The sequence below is a fragment of the Aplidium turbinatum genome, chromosome 18 (genome assembly GCF_918807975.1).
Source record: "Aplidium turbinatum chromosome 18, kaAplTurb1.1, whole genome shotgun sequence".
In the NCBI taxonomy this organism is placed as follows: Eukaryota; Metazoa; Chordata; class Ascidiacea; order Aplousobranchia; family Polyclinidae; genus Aplidium; species Aplidium turbinatum.
Window position 1 is genome coordinate 17,996,862 of NC_137489.1, and position 16,582 is coordinate 18,013,443.

The 16,582-nt window shown below is 38.0% G+C and overlaps 2 protein-coding genes and 1 pseudogene across 2 annotated transcripts; all 3 read right to left on the reverse strand.

Annotated features, from left to right (window-relative positions):
• Positions 1–16: 16 nt before the first annotated feature.
• On the reverse strand, positions 17–709 carry LOC145787235 (baculoviral IAP repeat-containing protein 8-like). The gene has a single exon (XM_082598953.1). It carries the CDS (start codon positions 707–709, stop codon positions 17–19), a length of 693 nt encoding a protein of 230 aa, XP_082455079.1.
• Positions 710–809: 100 nt separating this feature from the next.
• Positions 810–2,102, reverse strand: LOC145787236 (uncharacterized protein F54H12.2-like). The gene has a single exon (XM_082598954.1). The coding sequence runs from the start codon at positions 2,100–2,102 to the stop codon at positions 810–812; it is 1,293 nt and encodes a 430-aa protein (XP_082455080.1).
• Positions 2,103–6,157: 4,055 nt separating this feature from the next.
• LOC145787237 (uncharacterized) lies at positions 6,158–10,886 on the reverse strand (annotated as a pseudogene).
• Positions 10,887–16,582: the final 5,696 nt, after the last annotated feature.

The following is a 16,582-nucleotide window of genomic DNA, read 5'->3' on the forward strand; positions in this document are numbered from 1 at the left end:
AACAACACAATATAAATCACATTCGAAAGACTTTTATTTTGCGATCAATATCTTGTCTACAAATAGGACACGTTGTTAAAGCAGAACCACAAGACGTACAACAGCATAAATGAGCACATGGTAAAAATAACGTATCAACATGAGCAGTCAGACAGACACTACACTCTCCTCTGTCATGAACTTCTTCAATGTCTTCTCTCGGACTCTGTGCTCTGGAATCCGAAAGTCCCGTGGTTCTCTGTTGTGGTATGACTTGTCCTCTCATCAAAACCTCCCCAGCCGAAGTGTCCATGTGAATCAAATTCATGATTCTTCGTGTTAAATTAGAGATGTGTGGGTTTCGAATCCGCAATCGCTCTATAGAAGGAGTTTGAGAAACCACTTGGTAAACATATTCAGGGCCTTTACAGCATAGTATGTACTCGCATAAAGGAAAGTGCCTTGCATGCTCCTCCCAAGGGTTATCAGTCACAAGCCAATTCTTCAATCCTCCACTGCAATACCAACATTTTGTTCGATCGCGATCTCCAGTGTAATATAAACCAGCTTCTGCGAGGGAGAGACAAGAAGGGCTAACGCCATGACTGAACCAAGCTCTTCCACCTCTATAAAATGTTTGCAAGCGATCTCCTACATGGCGCATAGACGGATAGCCGGGTTCTTGACATGCAAATACCTCTCGATTGTCGGTTTCACCAGTGCTCGTCATGATTTTATTTTTCTATACAGTTACTGCCTTTTATAGACTACCACCACCTTTTTTCTTTCATTTTATTTTTCAACACTTTATCAAGCGGAATAATCAAACATCACATTTCGATTTTTATCAACCTCCAACACATTATCAAACTCAGCATATACTGTACAATAACATTGATAGAATGGGCAAGGGCGTCAGCGAACTTAACATCCAAACGAAGTGTGCCGTGCCTCACAAGATCAAAGTGACCACCATCACTCAAATCTGGGCTTAAATCAAAAGCAAATAGAGAATAACCCTTGGCATAATCGGTGTAGTCAATACAATTGCCCAAATCTTTAAAAAAAGATCCTGTTCCAGTGAAAAGGGTGCTGTACGAACGAACATACTGTGGTGGGTCAGAGAATCTTGGAGTTAGAGGCTTTGAAGGAATCTGTTCTCCATTCAAATACAACGATAAAAAATTGATATTGAAATGTTCAAAATGAAATGGGTTTTGATCGTAAGCACCATTATAAGCCGTATTTTTAACAAACCCAATCACAACACGTTTCGGCATCTGACCCATGAAAACATTCTCATGCGTTGAACTCATATCTCCACGTGGAATACTAAACGTTTTAGTAACAACACGACGAATAGGATATTTGGCATTTGAAACTTGCAATGCTTTTGTATGTCCTGTGATGACAGCTGGGCTTAAATTCACTTGTCGAATAAAGAGAGATACTTCTTTTATGACAGTTTTAAACTCGGCATCAGCAGCTGCCATCAAATTGAAAGCATGTTTAGAACGAATGAGACGCAATTTCATATTAACACCACTCAGTAAATATCGGTTTTGAAAGAAAACGTCCAAATGAAGTTTTCCCAGCATTCCGACTTGACGGCTAGTGGCAGTCAAGCCTTTTCTTTTTGTGAAACCGGTATTGTGCTGATCAAGATCTGACATGTGTGATGGGGTATCTTTACTCCACATTGATGCGGAGAGTTGAGAGTCTTTGGCAGCTGGTCCAAAGCTGAGTAATGTCTCGAGATAAGATCTATAGGGATAAGTGTTGTCTGAAGCTGTAATGAGTTTATCATTGAGATAAAGATTCACTTGAGAAAACATTGAATGCATCCAATAATTTGTACCAGCCACAGCCGCCTGTGCGGTTATATTCGTCCCATCTCCTTTAACGATTTGCGCTTTCACAAAGAGCATGGAATTGGACAAATCAAAATAAGTGTTTCCAGAGAAATTCATGTTAAATTCAATAGAACCGCGTTCAGATATGTTGTTTAATGGTTGAAATTCTATCCATTTTCCATCTTCAACGCTTGTTTGCGTCGGATTCACACTGAAAAGATTCAACTCTGACTTCAAACACTCACAAGACAACGGATGAACTAACGCCATTTAAGAAAATATATCTCTTGCTTTCCTCTTTGCTTTCTTTGATTTGAATGTCTTTGAGGGTCGCTTGCGCTTTTTATTTGTGTGATTCATCATGGAGTGAAGGCTAGAGCCAGCTTCTCTACTTCTTTTCACCACTGCCTGCTTTGCATTTTTTTCCTTCTAAAACATCTCCTAGAAACTCTGAGCCGGAACGGATTGCTTGATGGGCAATGGCTTTTCCTGTCTTTTTGAGGAAGGGCATCACCATTTTTGCAGCTGAAGAGAATATATTTGGAAGACCATGACCTCGTTGAAATTCGGCTCCATGAAACACCGGGAGACCGTTTCCCGCTTGATCAATAAAATATTTTTCATAAGATACTGGATCAGACTGATGCATCATGTTGTTTTCTGAGATGCACAATTACGACAACACGTCCTGGAAGGAATGGCATCTTTTCTCCAGTGTCTGTTCTTAAATCCAATTCTATGATATCAAAACTTTTGTGTTGTAATGGGTAGTACTGCGCTTTTTCATATTGTTTTGATGCATATTCTCCCCATTTTCGATCAAGTGGAATCACACGCAGAAGCGGGGCATAAACACCTCCAACCATGCTTGGTTTAAGCAAATCACAATAAACATACATTGAATAAAAACCCGACTTGAGGTTCACAGGGTTTTACAGTGTGTGGTTTCCAGGTAAGAGAACATCTCCAGCGATGCCAAGTATGGTGCACAAGCGCGGAGAGAAACGAATGGTGGTTTGTTCCATGATTTCAATTATGAGTTTTCTTGTTAAATTATCATAATGAGCTTGAAACACGTGACCTGGTTGGACGCAAAGAGCATCAATATCATCATGCGAAACGCCTCTGTCAATTGTTGACCGATAAACTTGTTGGCTTAACGCATTCAAAATCGAAACAAGCTGTTTAGGATCATAGTGTCCATCAGGGAGAGCGGGGTGAAACTGTTCACCCATGCAATTTATCACCATAGTGCAGGATTTTGCAGAGATGTTGTTGAAGTTGATTGGGAAGTGGATTTCTGATAAACCCATCTCCCATCCCCCCTCCAATCGCACTTGATGGAGAAGCTTTACTTTGAAGTTTGCGAGTGTGTTGTCTGGAAATTCATTCATGGAGGCATTCGAAGGGAGAGTAATATACATTTTCACTTGATGACTGGATTTGGTAATAAATAACCTAAGCAAGAGCTGAGCAGGGAAATCCAAAGATCTTTTTGTTCAACACTAGTCGAAAGATTGTAAATGCTTGCTATGATGACAGCATACACAATGACAACTTGACAAATGAACACAATTTCGTTGCGTGGAACTTTTTTCCCAAACAGACCCCAAGATCTCTCAGAGGATGGACGTTCACTCTCTTCAGGATTCATTTTCCTTCTGAAATATAAATAGCCTGGCATTTGCTTATAAAACACGATTGAACCGTGAAGTGATAAACTTTTTTGCCAGTTCATCGTTCTTTGATAAATCATCAGAGTAGATTTTCAAGATCTCTTTCAACTTATACCCTCTTGCAGATAGCATACCGAACAGCAAAACGTAATGTCCGCAAGATGTCGCCATTAAACCTTGCACTGTCTGTTCATTAAACTCGGTTGAGATTGCGTTTATTCGGAGGAAGAGATAGATTTCTCGATACATTGGATGGAGTCCTAAAGGATCAAAATAAGTCGCTTTGTGGTTTTCATCAATGAAAATCCCTACCCAATGTGAGCCAGGTTGATCGGACCTGTCAAGATTGATAACACAGAAGCTAGGGTTTTTAAAGTCAACTTCAATCAATTGATCCCTCGCGAAAACTCCTTTAAAGACTGTCCTTGCATATGGATCGGTCTGTAAAACATTTGCCAGTTGCTGAGTATCCATGATTCATTTATGATACTAATTCAAAAAAACACAACAACATTTCTCTTTATTAGCAAAACAAAAAAAAATGAGAATAGTCTTTTTTTTTCCTTTTCACTGTATAAAAAGAGAGGAATAAATGTTTTTTTTTATTATGAGATAGTTTGGAAAACATGGAGAAACAAATGTCACCAATCTATGTACCACAATCGTATGTGCGGGAACCACTCTATGAGGCTGAACAAGACTTAGCTAACGAATAAAAACTTAAACGTGCTACAGCAAAAGTTGTTGACATCGCCAGGACTTTCAATGTGAAGCATGAAATTGGATTCAATCCTCACTTAAGACGAGCTTCATTATCTGTTCGCGTTGGAAGAAAAGCGTTTCATCCTGAACAACTATGCAAAGTCGCGAAAAAGCTAATTGTGAAACAACCGTTTTTTGCTTTCCCCTCCACCAAAAATATCTTACAAATTTTATACTGGAGCAAAGAAGAAGATTTAAATTATTGTCCTCATAGCGAGCATATCCAGCGTGTGAAAGAGGAGCTCCTACCTCAACAAATTGATTTGAATTTTACCAGTGGGAAAGTTTACGCGCCAGCTGCCTATCTCTCTTATATTATCGACGGTAAAGTGAATGTGAAGGTTTATCATGAAGCGTATCCCTTGCCAACTCCAGAAGACCAACACCCACTACAAGAAATTTTGAAATATTTAAAAGTCCTAAAGGATCAATCACCAAGTGCTTTTCGACTTCAAAAACGAATCAAATTAGATTCTATTCTGTGATTGTTTTGTACGATTTGTCAATAAAATATGATTGAAACTGCACTGTCTTGTTTCTTTTGTCAGTCAGCACATAAGTTTTATTAAACAACAAGATTTCCAGTAAAAAAAACACAGCAAAAAAACTTAAAACACAGTAAAAAAAAATAAGTCGTAAAGCACGTACACAAAGAAACATACACAGATTATATAGATAACGGTAAAGTAGTGACATCATCAGAACAAACGACACGTTTCGCATAAAAATACGCCAATCCTTTTTTAGTTTGATGATACGTGTAAATTTTCTTGTCTCTGACACGAAAGGAAACATTAACCCCTTGGCCACTTTCATGTGAACTCAATACATTTAGATAGGAATTTTTGTCAAATTTGTTTTTTGTAGTACTCAAACCTTTAGAGACTTGCTTGTCCACAGCACCAAAGCAATAATATGTTTTACAGGGATATCTATAACTACGGGATTGGAAACTCTGTGAAACTGAAAACACTTTTATACACCAGTAGGGTCACTGTTATTTGCGTCGCTGTGATAAAGGTTTACATAAGTTGACCTTGTTAAAATAGCAAGTAGTAAACAGACAAGGAAAAGTGTAACAATCAATGCACCTGCGGTAAACTGTAAAGTATACACCTGCCTTGTTTGTTTAATGTGTTTGTATTCCATTTGTGCAATCCTGTTGTATTTCGTTTGCTGCTAAATAATTTCAAAACTGAGTATTAGTTTTAGTTCTTAATCTTATGACATCTTAAACGGACTGATTTCCTACTGAGTTAGTTTGTGAATAAGTTGATCATAAAAGCCTACAACAACAAATTTCACTGATCGTTGAACACTCCTCGTTTACTTCTGATCCTGTTTGCAATACGCAAGATGCTAATGAACAACAGGGAATTTTTGGATTCTCTGCATTTATTTATTTTTTGGATTCGTGGTTTTAAACTTTTATACATCAAATAAGTTTGGATGTGAGTGTGTGTTTTATATTGCTATTGTGAAATTGAATTTTATACATTCTTTAGTTGATACAAACAGTGTTTTATTTTAATACGGTAATTCTTCTATAGTCATAGTAATATGTTGACCCTACTGATGTATAGCACTGAAAAGAGTTTCCAATCCCGTAGTTATAGATATCCCTGATGTTTTAGAACACAATCCCACAAAACCTGTACCGGCCCATTCTTCCTTAAACAAACCAGGAGTACGCTTATCAAATTTTTGTTGGGCAATACAACATTCCTGGGGAACAAATTCACTGCCATTACACTTCAATGAAACGAAATCTGCTCGATGTACAGGACAGGCAATAGATGGAAACCAAAGATGATAACAACTAAAAAACTCAAAACGCTTTTCGGGCTTCACGACTTGTTCCAATGATGAAGCAGATAAAGCGAAATACTACGAGTCAGTGTCCATTTCGAGACACTGAAAATCACTTCGATCAACAAATTTATCTAAGAAGTCGTAATAAAACTCTAGCATTCTGAGTTTGGCATAACCGTAGACAAAAAATCCAATTTGGAGGGGGAGGTCAAACTTGATGGATTTTTTAAAACTTTCTACTTCAAACAGATTTTCATGGACAGGGTTCAAATGGTGAAAAAAGGGTTTATTAATTTCTTTTGCCACTGTGTCACTATCACAAAACTTAATTTTCTTATGTTTTTGTTTGTTGGTGATTGTTTTACCATAAGCCGAGTTTCCCCACAATTTAAATGTATCAGCCAAGATTTTCTTGTCAGGATTAGAATCACCTCTTCGCCTTGCATCGGATACCTGGTCTGCAAATTTTTGAAAGCATTTGTTTGGTTGGAATTGAATGACTTCATAGATTTATTTAACAACAAGGCCGTGTTCTAAATACCATTTTACCAAAGGTGTGATCAACAAAATTTTCGAACCAAAATAACTTGAAATGAGCATGCGTCTTGGCTTGGATAAAATTTGATTTTTTTCTGCAAACTCCTGCATGTATTCGCCTATAAAATGGAAGAAAGAAATGTGTCCTGAGTCATATTGTACATCGGTTTAAGCACATTCAGAGTTTTCAAAAATTGTTTCACACTGCACACTTTTTTTTGCTCAAGCCACTCACATTCATACATTTGCACCACACGATAACCTAGATCCTGCAAATATTTACAATTTTTTTCTGTATTTTCCCTGAGTTGTTCCATCGAAAGTCCATTACAAGAGTTTGTGTCCTTCATTAACCCAGTAGAACGATCGATGTTAAGCCGACACGAGTGTCCATGCCAAAAGCATCCCTGGAATTGGTACACGGTTTGAGATTCTTTACAGAATCCATCCACAAAGAGTTTTCCAACTTTGATTTCCCCACCATTAAAATCATGCTGAATATAGCAACCTTCTTGAAAAGAAACAAATTCCAACCATTTCATGGCAAGGTAGTCGTACTTGTGAGAACAAATGGGTTTAAAATTCTCAGCCTCCTTATAGCGGATGAATCGACCTGTGGGAGCTGGTTGAGCTATCGATCCCAAGTAAAGCGCGTTCGCATCCAGATCAAGAACACTTTGGCATAATTTAGCATTGTCACCGAATTCATGCTCTCGAAGTCGCGTGACACCTTTCTCGTGGTGGCGATGAAAAATAATAGAAGGACCACCAACAATATTACTCTTTAACAGTTCATGGAGATCTTTGTTCTTTTCATCTATTAAGGAAAAATTGACATCACGCTCGAGAGTAGAAAATAGATATTTTAAAGTTAACCCAGGAAAAGAAATTCCATTTTTAAAGAGGTCTAAAGATTTTGATTTATAAAATTGAAAGCACTTTTCAATGGCAATTAAAAACGGAACAACATCTAAATTATTATAATACACTAAAAAATCTTTCATAGTTTTCATTCTTTTTTCTTTCCAAGTTTTTTGACAGAGTGAATAGTCTTCATCAGATATATTACAACCTTTCAGGTGACTGTAAAAACATTCGTGCTCTGGAAGAAACGTCTGATTTAACTGTGACAAGTCTGTTAACCACTCGTAGGGGAAAAAAACTTGGTTTGCTCCACTCCATAAGCTTTAATAAACTTGTCATAAGAAAATCCAGGCGCAATATAATTCATTATGTCAAGAAATTTAAAATTTTCCGTTTTAATGCACATGTAATTGTTGTTTCTCTTTACGACAAACTCAATGTCTTTCTGGATCTGGCAAAAAAATTCTCTTTTCACCAAATTCAAATCGTAGCGGCCACTATTGAACCCAATAACTGGAAGTTCTTTTAAGTATGAGTGAAAACGTGATGTTAATTCTTTGAAAGGTTTGTTTTTAGGGTCTTTTTCATCAGATGAGCAACGGGATTCAAGTTCTTCAAACACATAACTAAATTTATCGACAAGAATCTGATATGCAGCAGCTGAAATTTCACCTAAATAATCTAACTTTTTTCTCATAAGATCGTTCACATCACCTTCATCCACAAAACACACAGGATTTTCAAACCCACACACATTACTGCACACACCCACAGAACAAGCTTTATGTTCCGCTTCCCAATGAATCGTGTCAGAATTGTTTGGTAATTGATCTTTTGAAAAAAGACACTCGAAATCATACGTAGCCCTATAGGAGAAGTAACGTTGATTTTTAGGAACAGTTATATTAACATCCTCCAAACGTTCAAAAATGGTTTTAGGAATGTTGTACACCCCACCTACAAATTTGTTTTTGACATTCATGTCGCATGTTTTCGCATGTCTCTCACATGAGGACCCACGAGCCCAAATTTTTTGACACTTTGGACACACAAATGTTTTGGAGTACAGGAATAAATTGCAAATATAACTAAAATGGTTATCATACAAGTTTAAATACATAGTTTCAGAAAAGCGATTGGCACTTCGTTGAACTAAAGAAGCAACAATTTGTTCTTTTTTTCTAACTTGTATACGGAAATATTGATTTGAAATAATTTTTCGATTTTATCTAAATCAAATAATGACACACCTGAAAATTGAATCGGATCAACATTAAATTTCGAACAGTAAGCATGAAACTTTTCCTTTGCTACTTTTTCTAAGTTATGAGGTAAACAGCCAGCTTGCAAGGCCAAGCAACGAAACAGACACAAGTGATCAGTATAAGTTTGATTACTTTGTTGACTTTTTATAAGTGCATTTAAACCAAAATTGTTTAAAATAAAATCAGGTAATGTTAGCGAATGACCAATGGGATGATTTGGTAACTTGTTAACATAAAAGCAAACATTGGTGACATTAACAACAGTCCAACTTGAATCAGGGCGTTGAAGTCGTGCAAATTCCAAAATATCTTGATGTATTACGTTTTCTAGAAAATCATCGAAATCATGCGAGTTTGAAATTAAAGGAGAAATTTGTAGAACACGATCTGCTCCGTGCGATGGGTGAAAAAACCTCAGACCACCATGAACACGGTGAAGTAAAATAAACCCGAAACTATAATTAATTTTAAAAGCAGAGTTTTGTGATTGAAATATGACACGTCGGAATTCGTCTCTTCGAGATAGCAAATCATTATTGTTTAATGCAAAATTAAACCGATCTTGCACTCTTTGATGGGTGATGTGTTTGGCGTGGATGCTTCTTGAATGTCGCCTCAAAAACTGTCTGTAATACAAACCCTCTTGAAAATGTTTGACAAAAAATTAACAACTAGGCCAAGTGAAGCATAGTGTTGGATAGATTAAAATTTAACAACAACTCACTGAATATCATGTTCTGCAAGAGGTTGTTCACCACCATTTCGATTTTCCACATTCTGCGACCATTGAATATCTCTAAAAAAAAATTGACTATAATTCTGACCAACATGTTGCTATTTTGTTAAAAAAAAATCATCACACAAATCAGTGAAAGAAAAGTTTTTTTTCAATGTCTACTAAAACACTTATCCTTTTTCAACATAATCAGACCATAAAAAACAGAAAATGTTTGAAGGTCTCCCTTAACAAACGTTTGAAATGCTATTTAACCAATAATATGTTACTTTTTTTTGTTAAAAAAACATTGACAAAGATAATATGTTTCCAATCAACTTACCCCCATAAATCAGGGTTCTTCAAGTCTTGTTCGACTTCGTACTGTGCTTCCCAGTCAATGTCTCTACAAAGGAAAGTAAAGTTTCAAAAAAAAAAATCCTATTTTGCAATCATTTTAACTAACTTCAAACTAAATAGTTTAGAAATAATTTTGCTTTGAATATATTCATTTTGCAACACTTTTAATTTACATTCTGAATTTAAAATGAGATCTTATTGCAGAATTCTTACCCCCACAAGTTTGGGTTCATTAATTCCTCGATTTCATTCTCTCTGGAGACCTTTTCCCTTTCATTCTCACCCCCTTCAGCCACTCTGAAATTGTAATCAGTCAGACAACTAAAATTAAACAATTTCATAATTACGTGAACAATCAAACTCACTTGTGAAACCTCCGCTCATGTCGATTTCTTGACACCCCTTGCGAAAACGTCCTTGCACAAAACCTACAAGCATAACGAATGCTTCTATGTTTTCGCATATGCAACCATCTCCCAGTCTTTGACTTGAATTGGGCATGACATATTTCACAATTATACATTTTGCTATGTTTTTTTCTTATCAACCTGAAAAAATATTCAGCTCATAATCGAAATAGTAGACATAACTTCCTGCTAGTTCAAACAGAACTTTTCATAACTCGACTGGCTCCTCAAGCATAAACCTCATAAACTTTGGTGCGAACTCTGACTAGCCTGCAGTTAAAGCTATTGAGGATAACAATGTGACGTCATGAGCAAGTATTTCTTTCGTGTTTATATAGAAATATCAGAGTAAAAAAAAAGGTAGAGTGATGTCATGCGATCAACAAATGATAAATCGAGAAAAATGTGCTCACAATATTGTCCCAAAAAAAAAATCCGTTCACAATGCGCAGGAAGTTCAAAATGAGCTGGACCCAGAAAAATATGTGCTCACAATCTAACCGAACTACACTTTGTCACTTCCTGATTCAAATCAACCGTTATTGCCCGCTCAAATAGGCAGAAAAATGTGCTCACAATATTGTCCTATTGCAGGTTATTACTTTGGATTATTACAAAAAAGGCTTGTATTTGACATTTACTTACTACTGAAGCATTTAGTCACATCAGCCATGAGACCAAATCTACCAAGCCGAAATCTAGCCAAAACATCTACCAGAGGGTTTAACAAGTCAAGTAAACAATGCGCTTTTTTAATTGTGACGTAACAAAGTAAGGTAAATACCATTCAAATCCTTTTACATTTCCTGCTTCACCAGCACGCTCAATATAGCCATTAGATTTAAGATCCTTCATGGTGTCAGTAAGGAAATCACGAAGTTCAGGTTGTTTTAAAGCCTTTTTCCTTAAAGCAGCAGCTCTGTCTGACGCCAACACAAAATTGTTAGGTAAATCAATATCTTCCTTCAACGGTACAGGTATCTCAAATCGACCATCTTTCAACTCAATATTCGGTTCGACAAGTTCTCTAGCCAAAATATCATTGCGAGACAATTCACAGGTTTCATTTTGCAAGGTCAAATCTTGAATAACTTTATTCAGGTCTGCTATTTCCATATCACGAGACTCAATTTTACGCTGAAAGCCAGAGATGACATCCGACTCTGAAGACGTCTGCACTTTGCACACTTTAGCAACGCTTTCAACTAAGGGTGACTTACCACCACAAACCAACCAACCGAGAGGAGTGAGTAAAGCATGCGGTTCACTACGATTTTCACCAACACGTTCTTCTTTTGCCCACATCAAATAAGCGTTGTCGTTGCCAATCAGTACATCTACAGTACTAAAATCATTTAAATGAAACATATTCACGTCATGAAAATGACGAAAACCACTTAAATCCTGTTTATGCGGTAAAGTTTTAACATCGTCAGCCCAAGCTGGGTTAACCACCGAAGTTATATCACAAAACAGTTCATCTGTCTCTAACGACTGGATGTTGAGTTTGACAAGGTCAGCACAAGTAGCTTTCTGACCAGCCAGGGTATCCATTTTAAACGACGCTTTATCGTACTTAAGACCAAGTTCGCACACCAAATCACTCGAAACAAACGTCAACTGCGAACCAGGATCATGCTGACAATACACCAACTTCGATTTGCCAGTCATTGGATTCAAAACACGAGCAGCAGTAACGCGGTTAAAGGCTGCTTTAACATTTCCAAACTTAACATTACGCACAGGAACTCTGGCACCAGCATCACCTTTGCCGATCGAATCCAGAGAATCACGTGACGTCACATAAAAATCATGCAGAAGAAAATAGTGTTTCCTATCGTTGTTAGGGCCACATTGACGACAGTTGTTTGCATGAACGCAATCCCTAACCATATGCTGGCGCAAACAATTCAAGCCTTTGCCAGCTTTCACAATGACATCTCTCCGATCTTTAGGTGTCAAGCGCAAAAATTCTTTACAATTAGACAAAAAATGATATTCAACTTGACCACGTGACGAACAATAAAAACATGCCGGTAGGTCACTACGTCTGGCCACACCACCGCGCGGTGCGCCAACAGCAGTCGAGTACTGCGGACTCCCTGAAATCACATTATCATGGAGTTTAACCGACGTCTGCCTAACCGGACATGAAGGCAATTTTCCTTTGCCAAACTTTTTAAAATGCTGCGACTCACCAGAATCGCCCAGAATCGCCCATCGAAGTCAATTTGCTACCATAGCGATACTTTCTAATTTCCGGTTCGGCGAAAAGACCTCCACGAACTCCAAAACGCTGGGACAAGCGAGCTAACGACATTTCTATCCTGTCTTCCTCTGACAAGCCAGGAGTGTCGGAAACCAAATTAGCAATCGTTTGCGCAGCTGTTCTAACACAAGCTGCTTGTAACAAAGTCAAACGAGTTCCTTTAAAGGGCGAAGCTGCCATTAAGGCCGTAACACGATTTTTAAAGAAGATAAATGGCATATTATTACCATCGTAACCAATCAAGGCCGCCTTATCGAAAAACGTCCTACTATTTTGGTATTCAAAAAAGCAATCCTGTTGTTGAGAACTCGATTTAGCGGAAGAAGACAAGCTATATCCCTTAAGGGGCTGATGGGGCTCAGTCACATGCCCAGCCCGATCACGATCCTTACACAAGTTAACATCAGGAGACGCGATACGCCTCTCACAACCACCCAAATTACGTGTAGCTGGGCGATCAAAAACTAGCGGTGCAGAAAACTGTGAAGGGGGCAAAGCATTACTGCTAATGGCGGCCCCGTGACCTGTACGCTCTGGGGGAGGAGTTCGGCTATAATTCGCAGGCCTTGGCTCTACAGCCTTCGGAAGACCTTTAGCAGCGGCCCCGAGACCTCCTGAAACAGCTGGAAAACGTGTGGATTGCGCTGGTCCACTCACGGACTGAACAGGCGTCTGGAAAAGGTTATGTAAATTAAACTGCGATTGATGTTCACTTCTGGAATGGCTAGAAGAACCCTTCTTAGAACTACGCCGGGAGCCCACCTCTGATCGATATTCAGCCAAAGCTACCTCTTTACGTTGTTCAGCCCTCAACTGTGCGTCTTTGAGTGCGAACTCAGCAGCTCTCGCTTCGGCTCTCGCGGCGGCCTCAGCAGCTCTCGCTTCGGCTTTCGCGGCGGCCTCAGCAGCTCTCGCGGCAGCCTCAACTCGTATGGCCTCAGCTCTTGCTTCGGCCTCGGCTTGTATCTGGAGCTCCTCTCGTCTTAGCTGTAGGTTAATTTGTGCAACTATCCGAGACGAACTCCTAGACATCCTAGTGCTTACATTTGAGGCGCTATCCTCAGGATGTATGTCAGCATCCAACATATCTGTAAACTCACTTACTTTTTGTTCGAAGTTATTTTTCAACGAGTTAAATTCGGGATCTACCCTATCACGAAGTTCTGCCAAATTTGCAGAGTTAAAAATTTTACTCAAAATAGCATGGAAATGTCTTAAATCCTCTTCCAAAGTAGAGAAATTAGATCCAAAAATTAACAGTTCCTGCTTATCACTCAAAGAACCGAGGGCTACAGATAGTTCCCCAATTTGAGTCAAAATATCCCTTCTAAGATGCCGGGCCTCTCGAACTGACCTAGCCTCATCGTTACTGGGTCCCTCCCCAGAATGGCCTGCCCGACCGCAAAGAACATCATCAGGCCTAAACTCAGTCGAGTCGACGGCGGCCGAGTCCCTGTCGCCACCGAGTGTAGATATATTAAATGTTGAGGCTAAATTTACCAATTAAAAAAATTAAGTTACACAAACACACAAAATATTAAGTTATAAAAAACTTAACTGCAAAGATCGTAAAAATACAAAAAGAATTTAAATGCACAATACCTTAGTTGTACGGGTATATGAAGTCCTAAAGTTCCACAAAACTTGCTTGAATTCGTTCACTTGAATCTTCAAGCACAGATGGATTGTCTTTAATCTTCTTTCTTACCAATGAATGTCAAAGTTGTTTTCCTTCAGAACCAACAAAGAAACGCCTTTAATTTTTAGCTTGAAGTTCTTCAGTACCAACTGAGAAGAAATGTCTTTAATTTTCTTTTGCTTCTGCACCAAACACTAGACAGAGTAACGTCTTTTATTCTTTATGGTCACAGCGGTAAACCATAATATCTTCGTGGGAAAATTGTAACATAAGATTCCCGAATCCGTTCGTCTGCATGTAATGACCGAAAAAGAAACACTCCTTTGAAACGTCTATTCAAAATTGTATTTCTGTAAAATTAACCACCTGGCTGTCGAAAATGGGATGCAACGCCGTACACCACTAAAACTTGTCACTACAGAACAGATTACTTGGATAAAAGACGGAAATTTTCGTCCAGCTGACAAGCACTAAGCAAACCAGTTAAACATGCGACCAACCTCTTCAAGCAACAATTTTAAAATGAATGACCAGAATAGATATCAATATCTCAAACTCACGTACGCAGTACTGTGACGTAATAGTGAAAGACATTGTCACGCAATTCAAACAGGTGTTCAAAGGTGATGATGCAATATTTCATGTTTAAACAGGTTTGACACAAGTCTTACGAACGATGGTGCAATTTTGGCTCATTTTTAGGAAAAATTTCATGACGTAAGATTCAGTAGACCTGAACGGTTTTATATGACGTTTGATTAGGTGAACAATTGTCTGGAACAAAACGTTAGATACGGTACCGGGCAGCAGGCGATACACAGGTGCACTAGGCCTATAACAGTGTACAGTACGGTATGCTGGGCTATGATGAATGTTGAAGGAAACAGGTCTAAATGTTCTTTACATGCAGCATGTCTTATCATCTCTAGCTTATGTTAAATTTTTGAGTTTTTTGTTCTTCTTTTAGTTGAGTTCTCTTTCATTTAACATCTTGGATTTTAAATGGCACTGCATGCAGGTGTGCAGTATTTGTACCAATGAATGCATCATGGTAATAGTAGTAGTAGTAGGCCACTGTTACCAGTGCACTGGTGCACAAACTGACAAAGGAAGGGTGTTTATTGAGACCTGGTAGCTTCTAGTGATATCCATGCAACAATACGTTTTCTGGTAATTGCACACACTATCAGTTAAATAAGGAGGCCAGCCTACCAGTATAGGAGCTATGGTTCTTGTTACTTCTGAGACCACCTGTAAAGGCTATAACATATTCAGATATAGATTAAGTTTGAAAGAGCAAATGTTCTGTGTGGCCATTTTTTTCCCAGGTCTGATGTTAGTTTTCTCTCTTTACAGCTTTAAAGATTTTTATGAAATGCCGGTAATGATTTCTAAGTTGTATAGCTTAGTTTATTAAACAGTTAGAATTGATAGACTAGTTTTCAGATGTTATGGAGATAATTGAATAATGGAAAATCAGAATCAAGCTTTTTATAATGAAAGTTTATGCATCAAATGCCAATCTCATAATTTATCGAAGCTACAAGAAGTGAAACGAGGTGGACTGAAGACATTAATCGGCTATGCACAAAACATTGGTGACAGTCATGTTTATCAATATCTAAAAGAAAAAGAAGAAAGCGAAAGTAGTTGTAAGGTGCATGAGGTGTGTCAAAAATTACTTGCTGTTTGCTTATGCTTGGAGTGGATGTGATACAACTTCTGCAATATATCAACAAGGTACCAATATAATTAATCAGCTTTGGTAGCAGTAGGCCTACATTTTAATCTTGCTTTCAGTGATTTATATATAGTGCTTGTTACAGTGTTTTATATATTCCCAAATTGCTTACCATGCTTGTCTGAAAGTAGGCCTACATTTTTACCATTTTCTGATCAGCTTTTAAAAGATATGCAAGAATTCAGATGGCAGTCATTATCAAATCCACTCAATATTATTCTAATTTTGTAATACTTTTATTTGGAACGCCAATGTATGGAGTGTATGCACACATTATTTGGTGACAATGATTAATTATGTCATCTGTCTTGTTGCTTAGGAAAGCTAAAGATGTTCAATTACCTGAAGAAGGAAGAATTTCAGCAATCTGCTGATGTATTTGGAAGATTAGATTCTACACGTGAGCAAATAGCTGATGCTGGAAGAGATTTGTTATTGGAAAGGTTAGTTACTGGGACTGTATTGGTGCACAGTTAATTCAATAAGAAGAAATGAAAATTTTGCTGAGTAGCCTACCAGTCTGAATGGGATTCACCGATAGTAATGCTATATTTTGTTGATCCATCAAGCTTTAGTGCAAAACCTGCCGATTCACTTGGCCAACTACGGTACGTCAAGTACATGCAGATGGTTGCAACAGCTTCCACTGTTCATCCTGAAAGATTGCCACCCACCGAAGCTGCAATTCGTTTTCATTCCTTCA

Bases quoted from the DNA above. Each gene is read 5' to 3' on its own strand.
- LOC145787235 (XM_082598953.1), bottom strand. From the start codon at position 709: ATGACGAGCACTGGTGAAACCGACAATCGAGAGGTATTTGCATGTCAA.
- LOC145787236 (XM_082598954.1), bottom strand. From the start codon at position 2,102: ATGGCGTTAGTTCATCCGTTGTCTTGTGAGTGTTTGAAGTCAGAGTTG.